This window comes from Triturus cristatus, chromosome 7 (assembly GCF_964204655.1).
Source record: "Triturus cristatus chromosome 7, aTriCri1.1, whole genome shotgun sequence".
NCBI lineage: Eukaryota > Metazoa > Chordata > Amphibia > Caudata > Salamandridae > Triturus > Triturus cristatus.
Genome location: NC_140590.1, coordinates 317569810 through 317595811, shown reverse-complemented (window position 1 = coordinate 317595811; position 26002 = coordinate 317569810). Strand labels below are relative to the sequence as shown.

General features: G+C 47.9%; 1 protein-coding gene across 7 annotated transcripts in view; it reads right to left on the bottom strand.

The window, feature by feature from the left end:
* PPP6R1 (protein phosphatase 6 regulatory subunit 1) overlaps nt 1-26002 on the bottom strand; it is a 1096922-nt gene that overhangs the window by 327632 nt on the left and 743288 nt on the right. For all 7 annotated transcript variants that reach the window (XM_085616386.1, XM_085616383.1, XM_085616382.1 and 4 more), the window contains one exon: nt 10983-11154. In XM_085616386.1, the coding sequence (XP_085472512.1) occupies nt 10983-11154 (172 nt within the window). The remainder of the gene's footprint in view (nt 1-10982; nt 11155-26002) is intronic.

The following is a 26002-nucleotide window of genomic DNA, read 5'->3' as shown; positions in this document are numbered from 1 at the left end:
CTGGTTGTCCTTGCCTGGGAGGTGTTCCGCCATGAGGAATATGTTCCTCTGAATGGCCCACTTCCACATGCTCTGAGCCAGATGAGACAACTGTGGAGAGTGTGTTCCTCCCTGCTTCTGTATGTAGTACATGGCAGTCATGTTGTCTGTCCGGATCAACACGACTTTGTTGCACAAGTGTACTTTGAATGCCTTCATTGCCAGGAAGATTGCCATCAGTTCCAGAAGGTTGATGTGCATCTTCTTTTGCTGTGTTGTCCATAGTCCCTGCACTGTGTAATTGAGTACATGAGCTCCCCATCCCTGGAGAGAGGCGTCCGCCGTCAGTATTATTTGAGGAACAGGCTCTTGGAACGGTCAGCCCTTGCAAAGGTTTTGTGGATTCCACCAATGCAGAGAGTTGTATACCCGACCGCTCACCAACACTAGGTCTTTTAATTGCCCGTGAGCCTGATTCCATTGACGTGCTAAGCACTCCTGAAGCGGGCGTATATGTAGTCTTGCGTGCGGGACTATGAAAATGCAGGAGGCCATCATGCCTATCAACTGCATGAATACTCTTGCAGGAAGGGAGTGTTGTGGTTTGAACTTGGAGATCAGCAGTTGCATGCTGTTGATCCTCACTAAATTTGGCTGAGCTGTGGCTGCCAGAGTGTCTATTGTCGCGCCCAGGTACTGTTGTACGTGTGCGGGTTGTAGATGTGATTTTGGGTAATTTAGTGAGAATCCCAGACTGTGAAGAAGGTGAATGGTGAGGGACATGTGGCTGGCACATTGCTGGGCTGACTTTGCCTGAACAAGCCAGTCGTCCAGGTAAGGGTAGACGTGAATGTGTTGTCGCCGTAGATGTGCAGCCACTGTAGCTAGGCACTTGGTAAAGACCCTGGGTGCTGTTGTCACGCCGAAGGGGAGGACTTTGAATTGATAGTGCTGTCCCTGAATAGTGAACCTGAGATATTTCCTGTGTGATGGGTGTATGGGTATGTGGAAGTACGCATCTTTGAGGTCTAGAGTGGCTAGGAAGTCTCCCTGGCTGAGCAGCGGGAGAACCTGCTGTAGGGTGAGCATATGAAAATGCTCCGACAGAATGTAGTGGTTGAGGGGTCTGAGGTCTAGTATAGGTCTGAGCGACCCGTCCTTTTTTGGGATGAGGAAGTTCAGGGAGCACACCCCTGTCCCCTGCTGGTTGACGGGCACGACCTCTATTGCACCTTTTTGCAACATACTTAGCACTTCCTGCTGCAATAATGCTAAGTGCTCTGCGGACATAGGACGGTGCTTTGGCGGTATTGTGGGTGGAGTGGAGGTTAATTCGAGACAGTAACCGTGCTGGATAATATCCCTGACCCACCTGTCCGTGGTGATGGCTTTCCACGTGGACAGGAACCGCTGGAGTCTCCCCCCGACAGGTGTTATGTGGTCGGGGGGAAGGGAGAGGGCGTCACTGTTTGTTTTTGGGTGAGGACCTGGTGTTGCCGTAACCGCGTCCTCTGCCCTTGGTGCTGGACCCTCGATATCCACCTCTGTTGTTTTTATCGTAGGTACTCTGTGTGCCCCCTTTATTGTATGGCTGCTGTGACCCCTGTCCTCTAGCTGCTCCCCTATTACCGGGGCGACGAAAGGAGCCACTACGAAATGTCTGCGTTTGCAGAGCCCCCATTGACTTTGCAGTGTCAGTGTCCTTTTTTATCTTTTCTAAGGTGGTGTCAACTTCTGGTCCGAATAAGTAGTCGGGGTTGACAGGCTGATTTAGGATGTTGTTTTGAATCTCAGGTTTGAATCCGGAGATTCTTAACCAAGCGGGTCGGCGTAACATGACGCTGGTGTTTATCGCCCTCGCAGCCGTGTCGGCAGCATCTAGTGCGCACTTAATGGATGCGTTTGTAAGAAGTTGTCCCTCTCGGATAAGGAGCTCCGCTGCCTCTTTGTATTCGTCTGGCAGATGTTGGAGTAGTGACTCTAGCGTGTCGTAGTGTGAACGATCGTAGCGAGCCAGGAGGGCCGGTGTATTGGCAATGCGCCAGATGTTTGCTGCTTGAGCTGCAATCCTCTTGCCTGAGGTCTCCAGCACTTTGGACTCCTTGTCTGGGGGAGGAGCATCACCAGTTGTTTGAGAGTGCGCTCGTTTGCGAGCGTTAGCAACCACCATGGAGTCCAGAGGTAACTGACCTCTAATGTACATAGGGTCCCCGGGCGCAGGTTTGTATTTTTTTTCCAATCCTGGGGTTCAGCACCCGTGCCCTGGTTGTTTCGTTGAAAATGTCCTTTGCTGGCTTGAGAACACCTTTCAACATGGGCAGAGTCTTGACAGTCCTCTCAGAGGAGGCGAAAGTATCCACCAAGAAGTCGTCCTCAACTGTGTCAGAGTGGAGTTGCACTCCATGATTGGCTGCAGCACGTTCAATGAGGCGGCACCCGGGTCTGCAGGGTCATCCCAAATTTGATTTGGGTCCTGCTGCTCCTCAGGATCTATATCCCTAGGGTAGGTGGTATCATCACCCATGTAATCCTCCATTGCGTCCGTGTCGGAGGGCGTCGGAGAAAAGGACTGGGGATCCGGATAGGACGTATGCAGGCATTCGTATAGAACCGGTTCTGACTCTGCTGGCAGTTTCTGCTTTAGAGGGATTCTGTAAGAGTCCAAGGCCTGCTCTGGCGTGACCTTCCGTTTTCGGAGCATGAGTCTGCCGGTGTCGGCGTCGATGAATTGGGACGGTGAAGGCTCAGTAGGAGAGTGTCCAGTAGATGGGGACCTTGTCTGGTGGACACGTGTTCGGATCTCGAACATCTTCGGCGCCGTGGACGGCGGCAAACCAAAAGTGATGTTGGTTGGTGCCGAAGGTGCCTTTGGAGCCTTTTTCGGGTCGGGCCCGACGAGGGCTGCCCGTTCTCTGATGCGTTGCAATGACGCCGCAACCTGTCGCACCGAGAACGCCGAAGGTTCTTTGGTGCCGAGTGGTTCTGTAGAGGTAGGCGTGGACTGCTTCGGAGCCACAGGGTCATCGATTCGAGGAGAGGTAGTAGCGGTCGACGGAGTCGATGACTTGACCCGTGTCGCTGCCTTCGAAGTGGACTCCGATGGAGCGGCCATCTTAACTTTGGTGGTCGGGCCGACTGCTTCGGTGCCGGGGGCCGAGGCGCTTTTGTGGTACCGATGATGGCCTTCCTTTTCGGATCGGTACCGACATCCGCTGCAGCGAGTTCGGCGCCGAAATCCCTTTTAGTGCGTTCGGAGCCGATGGTCTGTGCTGGCGTCGAAGGAGTGGAGGTCTTCGAGGGCTTTGAGCTGACCACTGCTAGTTTCACTTTCGGTTTCTGTGGAACCGGTGCGACAATTGGTTTCGTTGAAGGGAAACCAGTCTTTTTCGGTAATAATGGCTCTTGCTGGATGTTCGAGGCCGGGCCTGAAGGCGGGGCCGAAGAACTGTGGGATTGATCTCGGGTAAGGCCCGGAGGCGATCCCTTGACCGGAGCCGTAGAATGACGCACTTTGATAGCCTCCGTTTCGACGGGTAGGCCCTGCTCTTCACCAGAGCTATCTTCTTCGGCCCCAAAGGCCTCATCGTCGGCTTCTTCCCTGTGAAAAAGCGCTTCATCGGCGTCTTTCGATCGGGAATCGTGTTCGGAAGCGGGGCTGGAGTGTATGTCTTCCACGCTTTCAACATCCTCGTCCTCAGTGCTGAATATGTTGGGCGGGGCCGGTGCCGATTGCTGCGCTTCTAATCTCGCTGCCCGTCGATTCCGGAGAGTCTTCTTGGATCGGAATCGGGCACAGGCCATACATTTCGATTCGTCGTGATCCGGCGAGAGGCATTTGTTGCACACCGGGTGGACGTCGATATGTGGATATTTGGCGTGGCATACAGGACACCGTTTGAATGGGGTCCTCGATTCCATCGTCGAGGTAAGGTCGATGGTCGGATAAAACGGATCCGAAAAACTGGAAGAAGTTTGCTAAACTAAGCAAGAAAGCTGTCGATACCGAGCGGGAACAGTACCGACGAAAACTAAAGGCCTTTTGGCCTCAAACTAAATTTTCCTAACTTGAGCTAAGATAAGCACATCCGAACCCAATGGCGGAAAAAAACAATCTAAGGATGGAGAGGATGCCCATGCGCACTGTGGTCCAGGGGAGGAGTCACCTATCTCAGGATACTTCGAAGACTCTTCCAGGAAAACAACGTGCAAACATCCGGACCCAACACTACGCGGCGATCAATGCACAGATATGAATTCAGCAGCCCACATGCCTCGAACTGGCATATCCGGACTTTCACTGTGTGCCTATGGTGGTTGGAGGGCGAACTAAATTGGTTTGGAGCCTGAGGCTGCCTGGGGTGTGGTGGACTGGACCAACCCACAGGGTCTGTGGGTACTGCGTCGTCAGCCAAGAAGAGGTGGCTGGGCGGGTAAAGACACAGCTGGAAGACCCTTTTGTGGCCTCAAAATGAGCAAAAGTTGGACTGGGTTTGGCTGGGGGCCATGTAAAGGCCAAAGGACCTGGCCGTAGCTATGCTATCTTCCTGCATGGAGTCTGCCTTGTGTCCGATGAGACTGGAGCCTTCAAGGAGCAAGTCCATAAGCATCAATTGGACTTCTCCTGAAAAGGAAGCTGTCCTCAGCAGGTCATGGTGTCGTCAGGCCACTGGTAAATAAACCATTCTGCCTAGCAAGTCGATTGTGTCCAGCGCACATCAGAATGTGAAAATCACTGCATCTCTCCCGTGTGCCATAACTTGGGAGAGTATGGCCCAGGCCACCTCTGCGAGCATGGGCAGTACCCGCATAAATGAATCCCATAGAGCATTGGAGTAATAGCTCTGAAAGGCATGCGTTGTTCATTAATCGCAGTGCTAGGGTGGTAGAAGAAAACATTTACTTGCCTAAGGTGCCCAGCCTATTGGATTCTATATCTTGTGGGGTGGTATGGAATTCACCAGGATTTACTCTGGAAGTGGAGGCTTGGACCGCCAAGCTCTCTGGGGTAGGGTGCTGCGTGAGGGAGCTGGGATCCCCTGGGGCGGGGTGGTGGCGGCATGCAATTGGCGTGTTCACAGGAACCCCTGTACAGGGTTTGGACCAGGTCCCAAGCAGGACATCCATAAGGGCTTAATTAAATGGGAGAAGCGGTTATGAGGGATCACTCCTGGCTGAGGCACCTCTTCAAGACATTAGTCTTGACTGCAAGCTAAGGTCTAGGACCCTCGCCACCCTTCTCACCAGTATGGCACAAGACGCTCCCGCCTCCGTAGCTATGGTAGGAGGAGAGACCATACAAGTATCTGGGGAGGAGTCCAGTCCACTAGCATCTGCCAACTACTCACACCAGTCCATGTTGAGGTCTAGTGGCTGGAATTCTTCAGGGCCCAATGGCCTCTCCCAATCCTACCCAAGCCCCAACACATAATAGGGCTGTGGCTCCAGCCTGGAAGGCATGACTCCAGTTGGTTCTGGACAAACCACTCCGGCTCCATGCCTGAGTGGGGAATGAAAATGGGACGTTGCCACCGAAAACATCGGCATGGGGACGGTGCCGCCGGGAGTGTCGGCACCGGGGAAGTTTGAGGTGGTACGACCAGCGCCAGTCTGAATCCATCCATGGATCAAAGGGGCCCGAATGGAGCCGGAACCACCAGCGGAGCACCAGGAGGGGACCCTACTGAACACCCATGCCTGAAGTCACATCAGCAGGGACTGGCCATCCAAATAGGAGGGGCACGGCCTCATAAAATGAGCAAAGTTGGGAGGGGGTCATTCCAGCTTACGGAAACTCAGGGAGGTCTTCGCGTCATAGTTACGCTCGAGGCACCAGAGGCAAACAAGATGCGGGTCTGTCACTGACATCTTCCGGTTTCAGCCAGCTTTTCTAGAGGACATGCTACCACACCAGGAGAAGAATTCTCAAAAACATTTTGACAAAAGTCAAAAAAGGGTAAGTCAAAAAATGACTGGGGTAGCCCTCCGGATCTGCACTGACTGGTACGGAAAGAAAAGAACTGACATCAGCATGCTGGGGTGTCATCTATATAGGCACAGCGCAGGACACTTCTGGAACAGGCGTTGCCTTGTGTGGCCAAACGACAACACCTACTTGGCGAACAGGGGTACTACTCATGAAAAATTTCTAGATCCAGTCTGATCCTGGGGTAACTCTGGTAAGAAGTCTCTATCAGATGCTTGAAACTGAACAAGATCTAAGTAATCATGGTTCGCTTCGAACAAGAGCAGACGGAGAGCATAAATTTCGGTATACACTAACGTATTGATCATCCCCCTATATGGTTTATTACGCCTGTGACGTCGTCATTGAAAATTAATTCAGGGGATGAAGTAAAGCCCTTACGGTCTGACTCCATTCCGGTCAGACCATCAAATCCAGCTCAGACCCCACGACTTTCAAATTGTGTCATATCTGTTATAAACAATAATACCATGAATGTCATCCACCCTTACCATTCATTGAACTGAGAAAGGGACAGAAAATATCAAGACATTCTGGTACTGACCCTATATATACACCTGATGAGAGAGACAGTCTGGAACAAGTGTTCCCTTATCAATATATGAAACCGGTCCCAGGATGCTTGTTTCCGGTCCAGGGAAGACATGGTTTGGCAGTTCGGGCTGGACTGTTCCCATGAGGCACAGGATCAGACTGATTTGCATATGGCCATGTCTGAACTGGGGTGGCGGAGTGAGCTAAAGAATGATGACGGATTAAACCCAGATCAGTTGACTGGGGGTGAGTGCTTTCAATGTCAACACTTCGTCCATAATCCCCTTTGGTTTTCCCTTATCAATATGCCACGGACATTCAGAAACATCCCTAGATAATTCATCAAAGGTGTAGTTCAAACTGACATCCCCTCATCTTCGTCCCTGATAACGTTTAGTATTTAAGACGTACCACTCAACCTCTTGGGTAGGGAGGTCCTTCAGTCGCGATTTTCCTGCAAGATACCCTTCAATGATGATCTTAGTTATTGTTGCCATTTAGAGACATTGATGCATCCTGCCTGAAGCTGAAAAATACCAAGTACTAGGGGAGAGCTGCGTCCGTAGCGCGTTTGCCTTCCTCCATGGCACTTCGAATAACGACAGCCCAATCTGTCAACAAGGTTTGCAGGGCACCTCTCCTTCCCAACAAACTCTAGTCCGCAAGTTGCTCTAGTACAAGCTCTGCTAGGGTACCAAAGAGAAGTAGGTTTAGGGTGTTAGGCTTTTAGTTGACATTTTAACCGTGTTATACATTTTCATTATTTTCTTGTTGTTGGCAACGTGCCTTCTTCCTGTTTTTATCCTGTGCGATTATTTTAGGTGTAGTAATAAACAGTTTCACCATATTGTAACCAATACTTTTACTTAGAAGTTTCTATTCTTCTTGGGAGTGGGGGTGTGGGGGGAGGGGTTTGTGTGAAATACTGTGAAGAGCAATATAGTATTTCTTTTACCATGGTGCCCACGATACCCTACCAGGGATTGTAAGTAACCCAAAAGCAATGATTTCACTTTAACTATGTTTTGAATGGAGTTCTGCAGGACTACAATAACCTGTCTTTCATATGCAGCACACATGCAATGAACCAAGTTCACCTAGGTCACCCGTGGGTGGGAAAACAAACCTTGTAGCGCTAAGCCAGAGCCGTAGCTTATGCAACAATCCAATATACTCTTCTGAAGCTTACCCCAGTGGGATTTGAGATGCTGCTTCAGAATCCGCATGCACCCCCTGATATGTTTCATCAGCAAGATGCAGAAGGCTAAAAATGCTAGGTGCCTCAGTGCTCAGACTGAGTTAAGACAGAGGCTCAAACATGGAGATCACCACCTGGCTTTCTACTACTCTCCGCTACAGGGGTAAGGAACAAAATTGTACTGTACCAAGAACAGCTCTAAATAGTAGGAATACCAGTGCAGGATTCAGGTGGAACTTTAGCATGTTGATAGTGAACCCAAATGACGTTAGGAGGTTTGCTGTTCTCTGGAGGGGGATTACGGGTGCCTGGGAGAGCCCTCCCTTCAGCAGCCAGTGGTTGGGCAGGGAATTACCCCCTGCCGTCCCAAGGCATTCTGCAACAACCACCATCACTTTCTTGAACACTTAAGGGGGCTGGTGAGGCTAAACTGAAGCACTGCAATCTTAAAATGCTTCTGGCCCACAGCACATTACTGGTAGAGCCTGAAGATGGATGATATGGTAATAAACATCCTGCAGTTCCAATGCCATTATCCTGTCTTCAGGGTCTAGGGTAGACTGGACCTGGGCTAGTGTGAGCATCATCAATGTGTCCTTTGACAGGAAAGCACTGAAGATCTGAAATGGGACGATGGACTCTGCCCTTCATTGGCACAAGAAAGTGGTGGGAGCAGCACCAAGTCCTTACTTAGAGGGCACAAAATTCAATGGCCATAAGAGCCTGCATTTCCTCTGTAATACTGACAGATGGCCCACCATCAGCTGCAGGGATGGTGGTAGAAGATGCTGCCGGGTAGAAAGAAAGGGAAGAGCATAGCCCTGATGGACAATCTGGAGTAGACATCTGTCTCAATTGATGGCCTTTCACTCTTGGGGGAAATATCAGATCCTGCCTCTGACAGGGTGGCTCTGAATCAGGAAGGTCCCACTAAATAAGTTTTGCAGCCAGTGATGCACAATGGGAGGGGGACTGAACTACACATTGCTGGGGGTTGTTTTTGTCAATAGAATCCTCACCACAAAAAGGCTGAAAGGCCTGCTAAATGTGGCTGGTATAGGCAAAACAGAAAACACCAACTGTGACCACTTAGAGAACAAAATTGATGGTGGAATTTTCTGGCGGGAGCAGAAAGACTCAAGGAAAGTGCTGTGGCCCTACTTGCCTAAAATCGCTCCAGACCTGAGTGCAATTTGTGCCTCAGAGAAGAGACCTGTCAATGGCAAATACATCATGGACGCTTGGATGTCCCAGGAGAAGCCCGTAGACCTCATCCTGGCTTAGAACTGAAGAGCTGCACTAGTGCCCATTGCCTGACCATATCATTTGGTCATGTCCAAGCCAGATAGTATTACAAGTTTCGCTGCATCACGACCATGTCCGAAGCAGCAGCATGCCCCAAAGGGCATGGAAGTAACTGCCCAGAAGGTAGCAGGTGTTCACTGATCTCTGAGCAAAGCTCGTAGAGCAGAATATCAATTTTCTAAAGGTCTCCACTCTTTTAGAATCTCAATGAGGCAGAGCGGTAGGAAAAGGATTCAAATTAACTTTGTTGGTACACACCTATACCATAAAACTCTCTGGTGTCAGGTGCTGAGTAAGGAAGGCTGGGTCGCCTGGTGCAGGACAATGGCGAGGAGCAGGCAGACCCAAACATGGTTTTGACCAAGTGCCCAAAGAGTATCCATGAGTATTTCATTAAATGGCAACAGAGGATCTGCGGGGAAATGACCTAATTACACAAAATAGAAAATGTTGCACTCCTGCAAATGTTCAAAGCAAATTCACTATGAATTTTATAAGTTCTTTAAAATGTAGGGTGCAGGTGGGTACTGCCTACTGATCCAAGGCGTAAAAGTTCCATCATAAGATTGCATTAACATAAAAAAAAGAACAACGTCCCACTATTGCACGCCAATTTGAGTAGTTAGCAGTCAGTGTACGGACCTGGTTAAAATACCTCAGTTAAAATACTAGGTTTTACTTCCATTGTGGGGTGCTGTAAATCTATAACTTCTACCACTCTACTCATAACTATTGTGAAGGGGGCACTTTCCTCAGTAGCAGGACTAGGAACAAATATCTGGAAACGTATCCAGTCCACTGGCATCTTGGAGTTCTTGATGCCAGTTCTCCTCACCATATTGTGGAACATAATCATACTATTCTTTGAGCCCTGCCTCGTGATAAGGCAAATGTGTAATTGTCTGAAGAATTGCCTAGTGGTTGCATGCCAGTTGGAGCCAGGTGCGAACTCAGTCGGGGTGGTGGTGCACTCTGCTCCGAGTCAGAGAGCAAATGGGCTGGACCTCCTCCTCTGCATTGGCAGCGTCTATGCGAAGGGAACAGACAACGTGGACGACGCCAGGAAGGGAGTCCATTATTGAATCCTATATGGCTTCAAAGAGTGCAGACACACCGGCAGACTTCTGCCTTTGGCCCATGCAGATCTTTGAGGGGCCAAAGGGAGCAGGTAAAGTCTAAAAAAATGAGCATCATGGCCTCTCTGAAGACCTTTACCTGCTGCAGTGTTCTAGATGGACGTGGAAAATCTGGGTGTACCAGGACCAGACTCTGAGTCGGCTCTGATAGAGATCAGGAGCAAGACTGGGAGGTACGATGAGTGGCAGAAAGGGGCTGATTCTCGGCTTTGACTTCTTATGCTTTTTATTAGACTTACATGAAGACTTTTGACCACAACAATGCTCTGCCACTGGACCTACTTTGGGAAAGGATCTTGCTTTCAACCAGGCAGGTTGTGGAGCCTTCTTGTGTTTGGAGATAAACTTTTGCCTTGCTGACACATATGACCATAAGCATACTTTGCATGAGTATGTCACAAAGCAAAAAGTATAAGCAAATAAAATGCCAATGGTTCAGCCATTCCAAGCAGAGATTGAACACGTTAGCTAGCTAAACTGCTTACTGCAACTTTGTAATGCTCTGAAACTGCTAATGTGCAGTCTGTACGAGTGTGAGGAACTGACAGAGGAAGCTGGTGCAACTGAAATTCCAGGCATCTCTAAGCACATCAAATCAATTTCTGTGTGGTGTAAGAATGTAGTTGTAAATCATTTAGGTCCAAGGGTCTGTTCATGGTGCTGATAGACTTTAGTAAACAAGCCATACCTCAACTTGCCTCTATCCTAGATCTATTTAGTTAGCCAGGCTTCTAAACATCAGTGCTTAGTTCAATCTTTAATACTATACACATATCATCTTACTATGTTATAGGCATGAGAGTGGTAAAGCTACCTTTTATCATATTTCGTTTATCAATTCACTCACCTGAATTGTGTAGAGGGGTCTATATGCATAGCCCACCCTTCACCAGCAGGTGAACACGGACCTCCGGATGTCGACCCATCCCAACTACAGGAACCAGGATCAGCAGAGTTAACGGGTAATGTAGGGGATGTTTCCATAGGCACAGCACTGAAGTTGGCAGTCCAGCTGTGAGCTACAAGCAGAAAAAATTGTTTAATATGAGATCTGGATTCAGAGCCACACATAAAATGCCCTATGGTAACTAGAAACCAGGACATTCATATCCACTTTAAAATTAGTCCTTGCTGTCAGATGTGGATGTTCCTTCACACCCATATTTAAAAAAAAAAAAAAAACAGAACCTCAATTTCTTTATCATAGATGATCTTACTTTTACCTGTGTTCAACTTCTAGATTCTTCTTTTTTCACAAGTCCACCTATGGATAGAGAGAGTTCCTGCAGATTCCTCCCCTTATGAATGCTCCCTTACATGCATCAGCCAGGTACAAAAACCACCTTTCTCAGCAATGATTCTCCAGTGCCACCCAAGTGGTGTCATGCAATTCCAGCCACAATGTAGATAGCAAATTTGACATCACCAGTTAAAAGAGTTAACATTAGTTTTTTGTTTTTCTGCACTTCATCAATACAGTTCAGAAAGTCTCATTTATGATATTGTTAGCTTTCAATAGCAAGTTGGTAAAAAATCTATTCAAATGGCCCCAGTTTTCAAGCCAAATGGTGAATAAAAATGTTCCTTTCAAATCCCTACAATGACTAGTTTTGGTATCTGGGCTCAGAACAATGCAACTTGACTCTTGCAACAACGTTGGGATTGCAGGAGACCAAGCTGTTGTTTACCTCTGGGTAGACACTCAACACAAACTCCCTATCCAAGAGGTATGTCTCCTTCCAAAGATTGTTTTCCTAGTTGATCTACTTAGATAAGGCTGAACATAAAGGAAAAAAATCCTCCTTTTTCAGGAAGAAGTCCCACGAAAGGCACCATTCAGATTTGTAATGCTGTTCTTAGACACCCGACTCTTACTCGATTTTAAGAGAACCCTTGGTGCCTAAGAAGCAGAGTTCTCCAGCCCTTCAGCTGAGCTCACATATGTAGAGACCTTCAGCTTATAATGAATCTTTTCAGAATGGCATCACAAAGCTCTTGGCTGAGCTCATGAAGGTAGGAATTTGCCATCCGTTTCCTCTTTATTTGGAAACTCCTGTAGTTCGGATCCCCAACACCACGCCTTCATGGCCCACAGATCTAGCCCCAGAGGCAAAGTCTAAATCAACCCAACGAACTGTCTCTTGTTCTTTGGAACCTGCCTCAGCAGGCACATTGAGGATGATGGTGTCCCTTACAGAGCAGGTGCTGACCAGAGTTGACAGGTGAAAACATCATCCATGTGGTGAGTGAACAAGTCATCTTCAGTGATGTACCACTTGAGACCCTCTCCACTGCCCACATGTTCACCTGTGTAGAGATTTTTCGCTTGGTAAGATGACGATTAGAGACACATGGAGGATGATGACTATCATGTAACCATAAATTCAAGCTGATCCAATTTATGCTGTTACACAGGGCATACTTGATCCCACAAAGACTGAGTAAACTGTTCCCGGGTACGGTGGATGTCTGTCCCAGATGCCACACACAGCCGGCGGGGCTGCTACACATGATATGGGCATGCGCAAAGTTGGCACGCTTCTGGGAGGCAGTCTAAAAAATCCTTAATGAGGTGTCACCAGGATTAGGAAAAAACACTGCAGAATTTGGTATATTAGAACTTTGTAAAATGCACAAGTCTCAAAAAATGCAGTATAGATTTGCTAATTTACTACTTATATTGGCAAAACGATCAATCACTATGAGATGGAAGTCCGTGCAACCACTGGCAGTGTTAACATGGCATAATGAAGTATTGAGATGGGGAGGACTGAAGGTATGGCGATACACAGAGAAGAAAATAGGGGTCTAAGGTACGATCCGATATCACTGGAATGGGATGCGCTAGTGGAACGGTTTGTGTCTGCTGAACCTTCATTACACTAAACAGCGAACAGTGGCCAGACTAAACAAAAATAATATAAGCATAATAAGAGACAAACCCCGCAGATATCTCATGCAAATATGATATAAAAGAGAACCGGGTGTAATCCAACAATGATGCTCTACTCTGAGTTTTGGGGGACATGTACAAGCAATATGATACTTGCTATCGGTCTGGGAAAGGTGGGCGGGTAGACCTGGATAGTTAACAGATGTTAAGAAGTGAGAGGGGGGTGTTTAACTAGCTTGAACATTCTGTGTAGCTACTTACCAAGGCCATACTTCTGCTAAGGTATTATGGTACTTGATTGAATACTCTGCCTATGAAATGCCTTAAGTTGTGTTTTTCTATGCTTTAAAACAATAAAATAGGTTTTCAAAAAACATGGAGGATGATGACTGAGAAGGTGATAAACTCCTGCCTCCTTAGAACACTGAAGCAGATCTTTCTTTGGGTTTACAAGTTGTTAGTAACCTGGTTACTTCTCCACAAGAGGACATTTCGTACTCCTCTAATTCTTCCTTGGAGGAGGATGTAGCAATCATAATTGTTGTGCAGAAGGCACCTGAGGCCGTGGAACCATATTTGACTTCTAGAAAAGTGAGTTCTAACATTGTAACACAAATTCCACAATTCTCCTCAGTTAGCTTTCTTTTAACAAGGCTCCTTTGGAACTTCAAATAGGTAAACAGGAGAAACACTTTACGGTCCAGTAGTCAATAGGCAGATCAACAGACACCAGAGAGACTGAATGACTACATGTTGTTTGCCAACCCTTTACCAGAGTTTCTGGTAGCTCAGACATGGTCTTCAAAAGCAAAATCCAAACTCCTTTCCTAAGGTCCTCCCGGGCACGGAGTTCAAGAAACTTTGCGGACAAAAAACATCTTCAGTGGATGATGAATCCTATACACGACATGTGCATTACCATTCAAAGTCTAACCTCACTCCCACACAAAGATTAACTTGTTTTGGGTCGGTGTTTAAAACAACCTTTATTGCTCCTCAGAGAATCGCCGAAATTAAGAAGATGATTTTTATATGTCTAACCCAAGCTTTGATGTGGGTCATGCAGGCATTGCACTTGATATGCCTCATGGCCTCTCACCTCCTGTCGGTACCTCACATCTGATGGTGGATGAGGATCATCCAGTGTGGTCTGTGGCAATAGGTGCATCCTCATGTGAGCCTCTAGACTCAGGAACAGATCTTCCAGTTGGTACATCAAAACCTGCACTGGTTGTTGGTCCTTAACCTCCTGAGAGGGTCGCCCATTTAGCCCCCGATAATCTCAATCTACAGTAGTCACAGATACCTTCTTGCTAGGCTGAGGGGTTCCTCTGGGAGACAGAAGGCAAGGGGCCTCTAGTTTGTGTTGGAGCAGTACCTGCACAGGTTGTGATCAAGCTATGGGTGGTCTGTCTTGCTCTGAAATAGGTTTATTCCTACCATCTTGGGGGCGATGTAAAATAAATAAATCAGACAACACCATCACCATCCATTTTATTAACAGTGAGGACAGGTGTGGTTCTGGACATCATTATTTTGGGAGGTAATTTGCCTATATATGTGGTCACAGCTGTTGGGAATCTTGTCAGTAGAGGCTCGCCTAGCAGGATCTTGCAAATGTTTAGACAGATGCTCTCATGTGCTGGATTACGAGTGGAGCTACACCGTGAGGCGATGGCTGCAAGCTTCTGGGATGTGTTTCCATTTGCAAATCACTTTGAGATGGCCCAGAGCAGGAAGTGTACTCAGTTTTGTACCATACTCATCCCACTGGATGATTAAAGGGGGGGGGCTTTGATATTCTCCTGGACTCAGTCCTGCTATAAGCGTGTCACCGACCCCCACTGATACCGGGAGTACTGTTCAAAGTGAGAAAAGATTGGGTGTAGCTGATTCAGCTCATTCCAGAATTGCTAAGAAGTATTGGGTACGCTGATCTGTTCACTAGAGCCATGAAGGGCATAGAGGTGTCCAAATAAAAGACATCAGGATGTGCCAACTTCTGAAACAAAATGTGTAATGCACTGGCCAAGAAAAGACTCTACGGAGGGTAATGGTGCTCACTCCAAAAGGACTATGGATGTCTCCACAGCTTTTTCCAGAGGCATCCATATTGCAAACATCTGCAGGGCAGATACATGCACATTGTTGCATAGTTTTGCAACACACTATTGCCTCACATCGGAGGTATGGAGTGATGGGTACTTTGCACTAGCTATGTTGTCTGATTTCCTTGGTTAACTTACACTACTCAGTCCAATATCCCAGGAAGGTACTCAAAAGGCAATGAATCTGCAGGAGGATGCATCGCAGAGAAATTATATTTCTAGGGAGCACAATGTTCTCACAGATTCCATCCCACGCTTCCGTCAGTGTTCATCTCGGTCATGGCTTTATCAATTTCTCTCCATATGCCGCAATGAGGAGCAGACCAGATATTTTCAAAAATTTAAGTCACTGCACCAGTTGAGACCAAATATACCCCTGTACAATCATGTCCACAACAAAAGTCACAGCAGGAGGTGTGATCTGGTAAATGATGGAGCTGGAGAGCTTGAAAGGACTATTCACAAGGTGAGAGATATGACAGATTAGGTATCTACCGGAAAGATTTGTACAAAGGGTAAGTAGATCTTAATTTGACAAACAATCTGGCATGGTCCATTGAAGTTTTAAAAGCTCAAATAAGCCTCTGTCTCCAATACGTTCGGTATGTTTAAGAAAATGGAGGATCCACAAAGTTTTTTTTTTTTAATCAGCAGTACCCCTGCGCGTCGGAAGGTGGTGTCGGTCGACTCAGCGTTCGTCGTCGACGTTGAGGTTGCCGGGATGATGTCAGGGTAGCTACTTAGATGGCGCCCTCGCGCGCTGACGTCAGTTCTGTACACAACTTTCCATGCGCAGAGCCCTGCAAGACACTGACTACTGGTGCACAAAGCTAGGTCCCTGAAAGGATGACCTTAACCCTAGAAGTCAGTTCGCAGAACGGGGAGAATGGGTGGGGCGGTAAGGAATCTATAACTAACCTATGTTTCTTCAGATACATCCGTTACCGAACGTAAGTGACTAGTTCATCTGAAAGAAACAGTTATAGATTCCTTACCTTAGAATAGATACCCCAGCAATACCAACCCCGGAGGTGAGTCTGTGAACCAAGATCACACCAGAAAGTCCAGAACAAAACAGCCATAGAAGCCGTCTCTCCGGACTTGGCTGTCTAGGCAGTAGTATTTAGTGAAAGTTTACAGCGATGCCCAAGTAGGTGCCTGAAAGATGCAATTCAGGGGGACTTCTCGTCCCAAAGCAGTAGCAGCTGCAGTCGCCCTGGTGGAGTGGGTGTGCAGCCTCACTGGAGGCTCCTTCTTCGCCAAACAGTAGCAGGCTTTGATGCACAGAACAACCCACCTGGAGATGGCTCGTTTGTGCACGGCCTGACCTTTCTTAGCACGCACTTAACCAACAAAGAGCTGGCCGTCCACCCGGAATTGTATGGTGCGATCCAAGGGGAAGGAAAGTGCACGTCTTGGATCCAGACGGTGGAGCCTCTGTTCCTCTTTTGAAGGATGCAGAAAGAAGGTGGGCAAAGTGATGATTTGCCCAATGTGGAAAGAAGTAAACCACCTTGGGAAGAAAGGAAGGTCTAGTTCTCAGGACGACCTTGTCCGTATGGACAGCCAGAAAGGTAGGCATGGAAGAAAGACCTTGTAGCTCACTCACCCTGCGTGCAGAGGTGATGGCCACCGGAAAGGCAGTTTTTTGAAAGTGAGAAGTCAGAGAGGACAGTTATGTAGCTTCTCAAAGGGAGCGCACATGAGGTAGGTAAGAACAAAGTTCAAGTCCCACTGAGGCATTACGAAGGGAACAGGAGGAAAAAGATGGGTAATGCCCTTAAGGAATCTATTTACAACAGGGGGCTTGAAAAGAGAAGGCTGATCAGGATGCCTAAGGAAGGCTGAAATGGCCGAGAGGTAGCCCTTTAGAGTGCCCAAAGAAGAACCCTGCTGGGACAAAGAAAGAAGGAACAAGAGAACCTCAGAAAGAGGAGCAGAAAGGGGATCCACAGCCTTTGCTGCGCACCATGCCACAAATTTGTTCCATATGCAGGTGTATACCGTCTTAGTGGAGGGACGCCTTGCTGACAAGGTCACATCACAGACTTTGGGAGGCAGGTCAAACATTGTCATCTGCCGCCACTCAATCTCCACGCAAGGAGGTGGAGGCTGGACATGTTCGGGTGGAGGACCGTCCCCTGCTGCTGCGACAGAAGATCCTCCCGAAGAGGCAGTCTGATTGGAAGGATCGATGGCCATGTTGAGCAGCTTGGAATACCAGGCTCTTCATGCCCAATTCGGAGCCACAAGGATGACTTGGGTCCGGTCGTGCTTTATCTTCTTCAGCACTCTGGGCAGAAGTGGTATAGCCGGAAAGGCGTATAGAAGACCGCAACTCCACTCGCGACAAAAAGTGTCGCCTAGCGAGGGCTGCCTTGGAAATTCCAACGCGCAGAACTGCTGATATTGCGCATTCTCTTCGGTGGCGAATAGATCTAACCAAGGCTCTCCCCACTGCTGAAAGAGACCTTGCACCACCTCAGAGTGAAGACGCCATTCGTTATACATCATGCACCTGCGGCTGAGTTCGTCTGCGCTGGCGTTCAGAGAACCTGCCAGGTGTTGAACCACCAGGGATATGCCCTGATGCTCCAGCCATGTCCAGAGGCGGAGGGCCTCCTGACATAGGGTCCATGACCCCACCCGCCTCGTTTGTTGCAGTACCACATGGCAGTGGTGTTGTATCTGAACACCCGCACTACTCTACCCCCAACAGAGGGAAGGAATGTCTTGAGTGCAAGACAAATTGTCCGAAGCTCCTGAAGGTTGGTGCGGAGCCCGGACTCCGCCGGAGACCAGAGGCCTCTGAACGCCGCCTCCCCATTTGGCCCCCCCATTCCAGAAGTGATGCATCGGTCACCACCGTGATGGGGAAGGGAGAGGGATCTGCCTTCGACCCAATCCTGGTTCGTAAGCCACCACTACAATTGGTGTGCAGTGCCCTCCGAGATCTGGATGCAATCGGAGAGATTCCCTTGATATTGGGCCCACAGGAACTTCAGGTCCCACTGCAGAGCCCGCATATGCCATCTGGCATGATCCACCAGCAGGATGCAGGAGGCCATCAGACCCAGCAGCCTGAGGGTCATCCTGACCGAAACCTGGGATAGAGGCTGAAAGATGGGAATCATAGCCCGAATATCCCGGACACGCTGGTCAGGAGGATAAACCCGAAACTGCGTAGTGTCCAGAATCGCTCGGATGAAAAGGAGCTTCTGAGAGGGGGTCAGGTGTGACTGCAGCACGTTGATGGAGAACCCCAGCGAATGCAGGAGGTCGGCCGTAGTCTGGAGGTGGGAGATGACAACCTGGGCGAGCCCACCTTCAACAGCCAGTCGTCGAGATAGGGGAAGACTGGAACCCCTGAGCTGCAACTACCTCCATACCTTTCGTGAACTGTCGGGGGGGCCTGGTAAGTCCAAAAGGGAGCACGGTAAACTGAAAATGCTTGTGGCCTACCGTGAACCGTAGGTAACACCTGTGGGCTGGCAGGACGGGGATGTGGAAATAGGCTCACTGCAAGTCCAACACTACCATCCAGTCTCCAGGGTCGAGGGCAGACAAGACCTGAGCGAGCGTCAACATTTTGAACTTCTCCTTCTGGAGGAAGCAGTTGACGTTCCTGAGATCCAAGATAGGACGCAGGCCTTTGTCCTTCTTGGGCACCAGAAAGTAGTGGGAATAGCAACCACGACCTACTTCTGGGGCAGGAACGCGCTTGATGGCTCCCTTGGCCAAAAGTGTCGAAACTTCCTGTTGGAGAGGGGCCAGGTGATCCTCCGGCATGCGATGGTACTGAGGTGGTATGGATGGAGGAGTAGTCTCTTAGGGGAGTAGCCCCTTTGGACTATTTGCAAAACCCACCTGTCCGACATGATGGTGCACTAATGGGGGAGGTCATGGCAGATGCCACCCACCGGCGTTTGGTGGCCCTTAAAGGTCGGACTAGGAGGGTTTGGAGGCTGCTGCAGAGGGGGCAGTGGTGGATTGGCCCGCCCACTCGCCCCCAGAACCACTGCGGTGGTTCCCACGTCCCTGGCCACGTTGGGGCTGAACAGCTTGCACTGGCCGATGGCTCTGGGAGGGACGTAGCGGGGCACCCCTTCCGTAGCCGCGAAAGGAGCAAAAGACAGACTGCGAAGGGCGGGTGGTGGGGAGGCCCAAGGACCTAGCCTTTGCCCGAGAGTCCTTAAAGCGCGTTAGCGCGTTGTCTGCCTTGTCGCCAAAAAGGCGACCGCCATTAGAGGGCATGTCCAGAAGTGTGGATTGGACATCCCTGGAAAAACCAGTTGAACGCAACCAGGTGTAGCTTCGAACGGCTACTGACGTGGAAATTGTCCTGCCAAGTGCGTCAGCGGTATCCAGATCACAGCGGATGGTAAACTTCGCCGCGTCTCTCCCTTCGGCAACCGTTCGAGAGCACAGCCCGGGCCTCCTCCGGGCACTGAGGCAGCACTTGCGCAACCGTGTCCCACATGGAGTGGGTACAACAGCCCAATATATATGCGGTGTTCACCGATCGCAGTCCCGAGCTGGAGGAAGAAAACATCTTCTTCCCAAGATGATCCAGTTTTTTGGATTCTTTGTCCATGGGGGGGGGGGGGGGGAGGGAGGGGGGGTGGTAGGGAATGCGCTCTTGGACGTGGAGGCTTGGACTACCAAGCTCTCGGGGGTGGGGTGTTGGCAGAGGAAAATGGGGTCGCCCAGGGCCGGGCAATCATCCTGTCCACAGGAGCCCTTGTGTTGGGCCCGGACCAGGTGCCCATAAGGATGTCCGTGAGGGATTCATTAAACACCAGCAGTGGCTCCGAAGAGCTCGCTGCCAGTTGAAGCACCTCTGTCAGGAGGTTAGTCCTGACTGCCACCGTAGGTAGCTCAAGGTGGAGAGCCTCAGCCGCCCTATGCAACACTATTGTGTATGACGCTCCCTCCTCCATAGCCACAGTACGAGGAGACAACATGCCATGGTCTGGTGAGGTATCCAAACCACTGGCTTCCCCCAGTTCCTCTTTCCAGTCCTGCTCATACACCAACTGATCTGTTAAAGGGTCTCCAGACCCCTCCCAGTCCTCCTCACCCTCCTCTGGCTGCCAATCTGGTCTGAAAGAGCCAGGGTGGAACAGGGGCACAAAAGTACCTGTCGGAGTCGGATCCGGCGTCGGTTGACGCTGGTCCAACTCCATGTCTATCTCGAGGTGGAGGCTGGAGTAGATGTTGGCAGGGGACACAGCCGATGCCGGACATGGTCGACCGGTGCCGATCCGGATCCAGGCCTGGATCCAAGGTGACCCTGTGGTGCCGAAGGCCCAGGGCGCCCAGCCGAGTCCGCAGGACCCAAATGCGTGCCGGCAGAGTCAGTCTGCCTAAAGATGGCATGCATCACTACGTAGAAACTCCAAACCTGGGCAGGAGTCGCGCCGGGTCCCGGAAAGGGAGGGAAACCCGAAGTCGACCCAGCAGGCTCCGCATGAGGAGCCACAGGAGGGGCACCACCTGCATCCCTCGTCTCGTCGGCCGACGGACAGGGAGAAGTCGAAGAGCGACGATACTTCTTCAACTTCTTTTTGTGCTTAGACTTACCCGACCCAGAGTGCAAAGACTTTTACGAAGAATGGTGTTGGCTCCGCAACCAGTCCCTCAACCCCCTCCGCGACCGGGACCTCGCACAACGCGAAGCAGACTGCCGGGCCTCGAGTAGTTTTCGGGACCGCTCCAGCAAAGACTTCAGGGCCATGGTCCGGCAGTCGTAGCACAACTTGGGGTCGCGGTCACGCTCCAAGCAGTAGAGGCACACTTGGTGCGGATCCATCATCGACGTGAGTCAGTAACAGTAAACGCAAGCCTTAAAGCCAGGCATCACTCGTGCACCAGGAGTCGATGGACTCAAACAACAACGAAGTCGACAAGAGTCGAGAAACAGTTCAGTCACAAAATGACCGGGGGTACCGCTGCTTCCGGATCTGCGCTTGCTGGCGCAGAAAAAGAAATAACTGATGTCAGCGCGCGAGGGCGGCGTCTAAGTAGCTACGGCAACGTCATTTCGGCAACCACGACGCTGACGACGAACGCAGTCGACCGACGCAACCTTCCGACACGCAGGGGTTCTGCAGACGAAAAACTTTCTGGATCCAGTCTGATGCCTGGGGGTAGTTCTAAGTTAAGGAATCTATAACTTACGGTTTCTTTCAGATATTTTTTTAATAAGCAGTTTACCTTTATCTTAGTTTCCCATCTAACCTTTGAATACCTTTACTCCCAGCCAATGACCGACCGGTTGAGCAGCTAAAAATTGCTAATAGTAAGAAATTCATATTTTATGAACTATTTAGGCTGTAATAGGATGGGGCACACTGGGGAGGCTAGTGGGTCTCATTTCAGTTGCAGAAAAGCAGGTGGATTTAAACGTTGTTCTCTAACAATTAATCTATTTAATGACTTCACATTTTTCACTGAACCACAAACAAAGAAGCATTTACCTTGATGGTAGGAGTGAATCAATCAATCATGGGTTTGTTAAGCACGACTACTCACCCGTAAGGGTCTCAAGGCGCTGGGGACTGATGTCAACAAATCACCTGAATAGTTTTTAGAGTTTCATTTGTCCCACTTGACCTGGGACCGGTATCCGCGGACCAATATCTACAGTATGCATAATGAGCACAACTTGTCAAAATGGGACACACAGGCCCGCTTTGAGGTGGTGCTGGCAGTGGTACCTAACTGACTGTGAAAGAACAGACTAAAATAAGAGGAGTTTTAACTTGCTTGTGGAAACCACAGAAGGTATTAATTGTTTCTTAAATGTTAAATGTTGTAGACTTGTAAAGCGCACAGCTCCCCAGCAACGGGGCGTCCCGGCGCTGTAGACCGCTGGGGAACCCGTCCTGGCTATCCCTGTGAGATGGTCCCTTTCTGGGTATCTCCAAGGTGAAACCAGGCATCCCCGGCATCTGTGGGGGGCCGTTGTAGAGATGAGGCAAGCTTAATGCCCAGAGTTGCCGAGTGTGTTCCTGGTTAGAGTAAGTACCGAGGCGAGAATTATCGAGTCCGTTTTGACCCTGGTCCACGACCCTGCCGCGTCGGGAATTGAACCCTGGTCCATGGCCGATTCTCAGCTTACGGGTCTGCCACCTCTAACTAGTGAGCCACACCTCTCTACTTAAATCCACAGTATGGGCATCCCATAATTTGAATGTCTGGATAGGAAATATACAATATCTTTAGTAAAGTGCTTAAAAGAGGAAGCAATTGGGTGGGATGGGTAGGATAATAAGTCTGTACACTAGAAAGTGGAGCCTAGTGTTGTATATGCATTTAAAAGTCTATCAAGACTAAAAGGCAAGCTCGATCTAGATCCTACACAGAAGTGAAACAGTCTGCTTTCCTCAGAAGTAAGACATGAATAGTTAAAAAGGAAAATATATATTTATAAATATTGATATACTGAGAACATTAATATAGCCAGCAATAACAAAATTAATACTATAAAACCAGGAGCTCTACTTGCAATCCTAGTTCTGCATATTAGCAACTTTATGGAAGACAAACACTTGATATTTGTGAACACTTTAACAGTCTCACCAGATTACGAGAGTTCTCACACACACACACAGACTTCATACTGCAGCCTATCAAATGATAATAGAATTTTATTTGTATTGCTTAAGTAAAATGGTCAAACGGAATAAAAAGAATCAATTCAAAAGCAAACTATGAGCATCACAATCCTCTGTGCTGCTGTAATGTAAAGAAAAATATGTTAAACTGCAGGAAGTGCACCACATAGAGGAAGCAAGATTAGAAAGTGTACATTTGACACTGCTCCTATAAATAGCAAATAACTCCATATCCCTTCATGTTTTGTACTGGCAATTGCTGCAATTCTTTTTTATGGGGATTAAAGGATCTGCACTCTACAACTTTCACTATCTTAAACCCATAGTGGAAGAACTGGGTGTGTTGTTCAGGTCTTCGATGAAAATATATACAATTCAGAAATAAGATTTCAAGAAACCTTGCCTTCTGAGGACCAAGATTCATTGATAGTCAAAAACTTGAACAATAGAAAGGCAATGCTTTCAAAGTGCCACAGATCAAGAGAAGGAAACTGACTGAAATTAGTAACCACTTAAATATCAGACAGTTGAATGTTCATCATTAAGGCAACAGTGGCTGCTTTTTTCACTCAGTGTGAGCTTTAGTCCGGTCTGGCAAACATTTATGCCTCAGCTGATAATACATATAAACATATATTACACAAGATACAACCCACATGAACTTGGACTGTTCAGAACCATATTTTATGGGAAGCTGATTAAACTATCAAATATATTTTGTATGATTCAAGTAAAAATTAAGGACCCTCCAAACATCTAGTGCATGGAGAGATCCTTTAATTGGAAAGTCATTTTTTTTTTAATTGTCCTCGTGAAACACAGAATAGGGTTCCCAAGCGCGCATTGATTGATTATTTCTTGTTAAGATAGTTTTCCTGCACAAATGCTGCAAGATGTCTTTGTGGATAGGTTCAGGTATTCACAGAATATTAATTATATTCTCAATGAGGTGACATTTCCTAATGGAAGGGAATACCTTCTTTATATTATTCAATACATTCTTTATCATGGGAACCAACATAAATAATATCTGAGAGGGACGTTGTCTACATGTCGTGATAACAGCCAGGCATACCTTAATGGTTGAAAATTGCAGGACCAACTGATCCAGGTACAGTGCTTATGGCAATACGGCTTCTTCTTAGCAGTTAATAGTGGTAAAATGTTTATGCTGCCACCAAATGTAGAATAGTTTCCACTCAAAACAAGAGACTGATCTGGTAGTTAGCATTTTTGTTTCCCTCAAAATGGCAATACAGTTTTTTTGAAGATTCAGATGGCCATAATGCACATGCTAAGAAGCCAATCTGCAGGGTTCAACAAAGGTAGGTTGGGGTGAGAATCTGGGCTTGATGTTGGACAATACATTTGATTTGCATGAAAACTTTCTGTGAGGATTCTGATATGAACAGAACAACTGTCTATCACCATTACAGCAGCCATTTTGGAGCAATCAGAATTATTCTGGGTCTGAATGTTTCACTTTTCATTGGGGCAGATGGTATCGGAGGACCTAGTGGGAATGAAATGAACAATGTCCCTAATCGTTCAATGTAATAGATGTTGCTCAGTGCCCCTAGTTATAGGAATCTGGAGTCACATAATGGGCATTCTGCTGTAGCCAACACTCTGTAGAACTCACTCAAGATTTCCCAGGACATTCTGGTCAGAGTAGCAGCTTGAGTATTGTTGACGCATGGAAGAGATTCTATAGAATGAGCCACTTCCAAATTACTTGGGATTAGCAGCAAACCCAGTTGTCAATGTGGTGCCTACTTGTTTGGGGACATAGTACAACCAACATAGTCTGTTGGAATCTGAACACTTTTACAGTAGGCTAATATGTCATTCAAATTCTTTGGTGAACCAGATACCTTGAAAAGTCACTACACCTAGGAGTGATCCTTCGACTGTCTAAGATGCATCTGTTTTAATCAATTTGACAGAAGATCACAATTAAACAGAACTCCTGACATGAGATCACTATGAAGGAACCACCTATGTAGGCTGTTTTGCCACTTGTCTTCGCTATGTTTCTTGCACTGCTTTAGTGGTCTCATTCCATCTGGCAGGGAGATGAAAATGCAAGATGGCATGGAAGCCAGGGGAAAAGAGATTGGACTTTTATGAAAATGAATTTGACTACAGCTGAAGAAACAGTTGAATTACGAACATTCATGCCTTTCAAGGAAACACTTTTCCTTCACATGCCTAGCACTGTTCATGTATCATTAACATTATTCAAACAAAGGATTCTATTCTGAAAGGTATGAAATGGTAGACAGGTAGTCCAGATGAAGCAGAGATTATTGCTAATAATGGCATTAATACATTCCATCAAATTAATCAATGCATCCTGACTGCTCTTAGACATACTGGTCCAGGGTGATTCAGACTTTGCACTGCATTGATAAATGACTAATATTGACTTGGAGCCCCAGATTACTGAGCAGTCACAGTATAGTTTGAAAGTTTAGAGAGGCTTTTTGGAGTGTGCTGGCCTTGATTAGCCAGTCGTTCAAGTATGGATAAATAAATAATAAGATAAAGATCATCTGTCACAAATGAGCGGTCAACAGTGCAATCTAGTTGAAAAAATAACCAAATAACCACAGATGTGCCCTTTTCAGCCCAGCCTCGCCTTTTTTCGCTCCAGTGAAACCCACAAAGAGCAGATTGTCAACCTGGTGTTCTCTGGTACGATCGATGTAAGAGCTCAATGCTCTTTTGAGGTCCAAGTAGGGAATCTATCCTCCTCCTTAGAGGAGTGAGGTGGAGCAAAACACACAGCCAAGGTGATATTTTGACCAACATGAACCAGTGTCACGACTTTCGTAAAGAAGGATGCTTGTGTCTACAGAACCGGTTTGTCTGGTAAGAAGGTGGAGAATGGAGGATTGACACAAAGCCTGTGGCTCACTCGTTGCGCTCATGCTATGGTGTCGAGGGACACTGTCTTGAGAGTAAGAAGTCACAAATGGCAGCTATGAAATAGCTTAAAGGGAGTTCACATCAAATATGTGAGAACCAAATTAAGGTCCCACTGTGGCATGACACAGTGAGAGGGAGGAAACAGATGTAGTCCTTTCAAAAAACGCATCACAACACATGACTTGAATAATGAGGGCTGGTTCAGCAATAGTAAAAAAAAAAAAAAAAAAAAAAGAATTTAAAAACTGATCTGCCAAAAGTTATCCATTAACTGTGCCCAGAGCAAAGCCTTGCCAGGTGAGAGACAAAACAAACA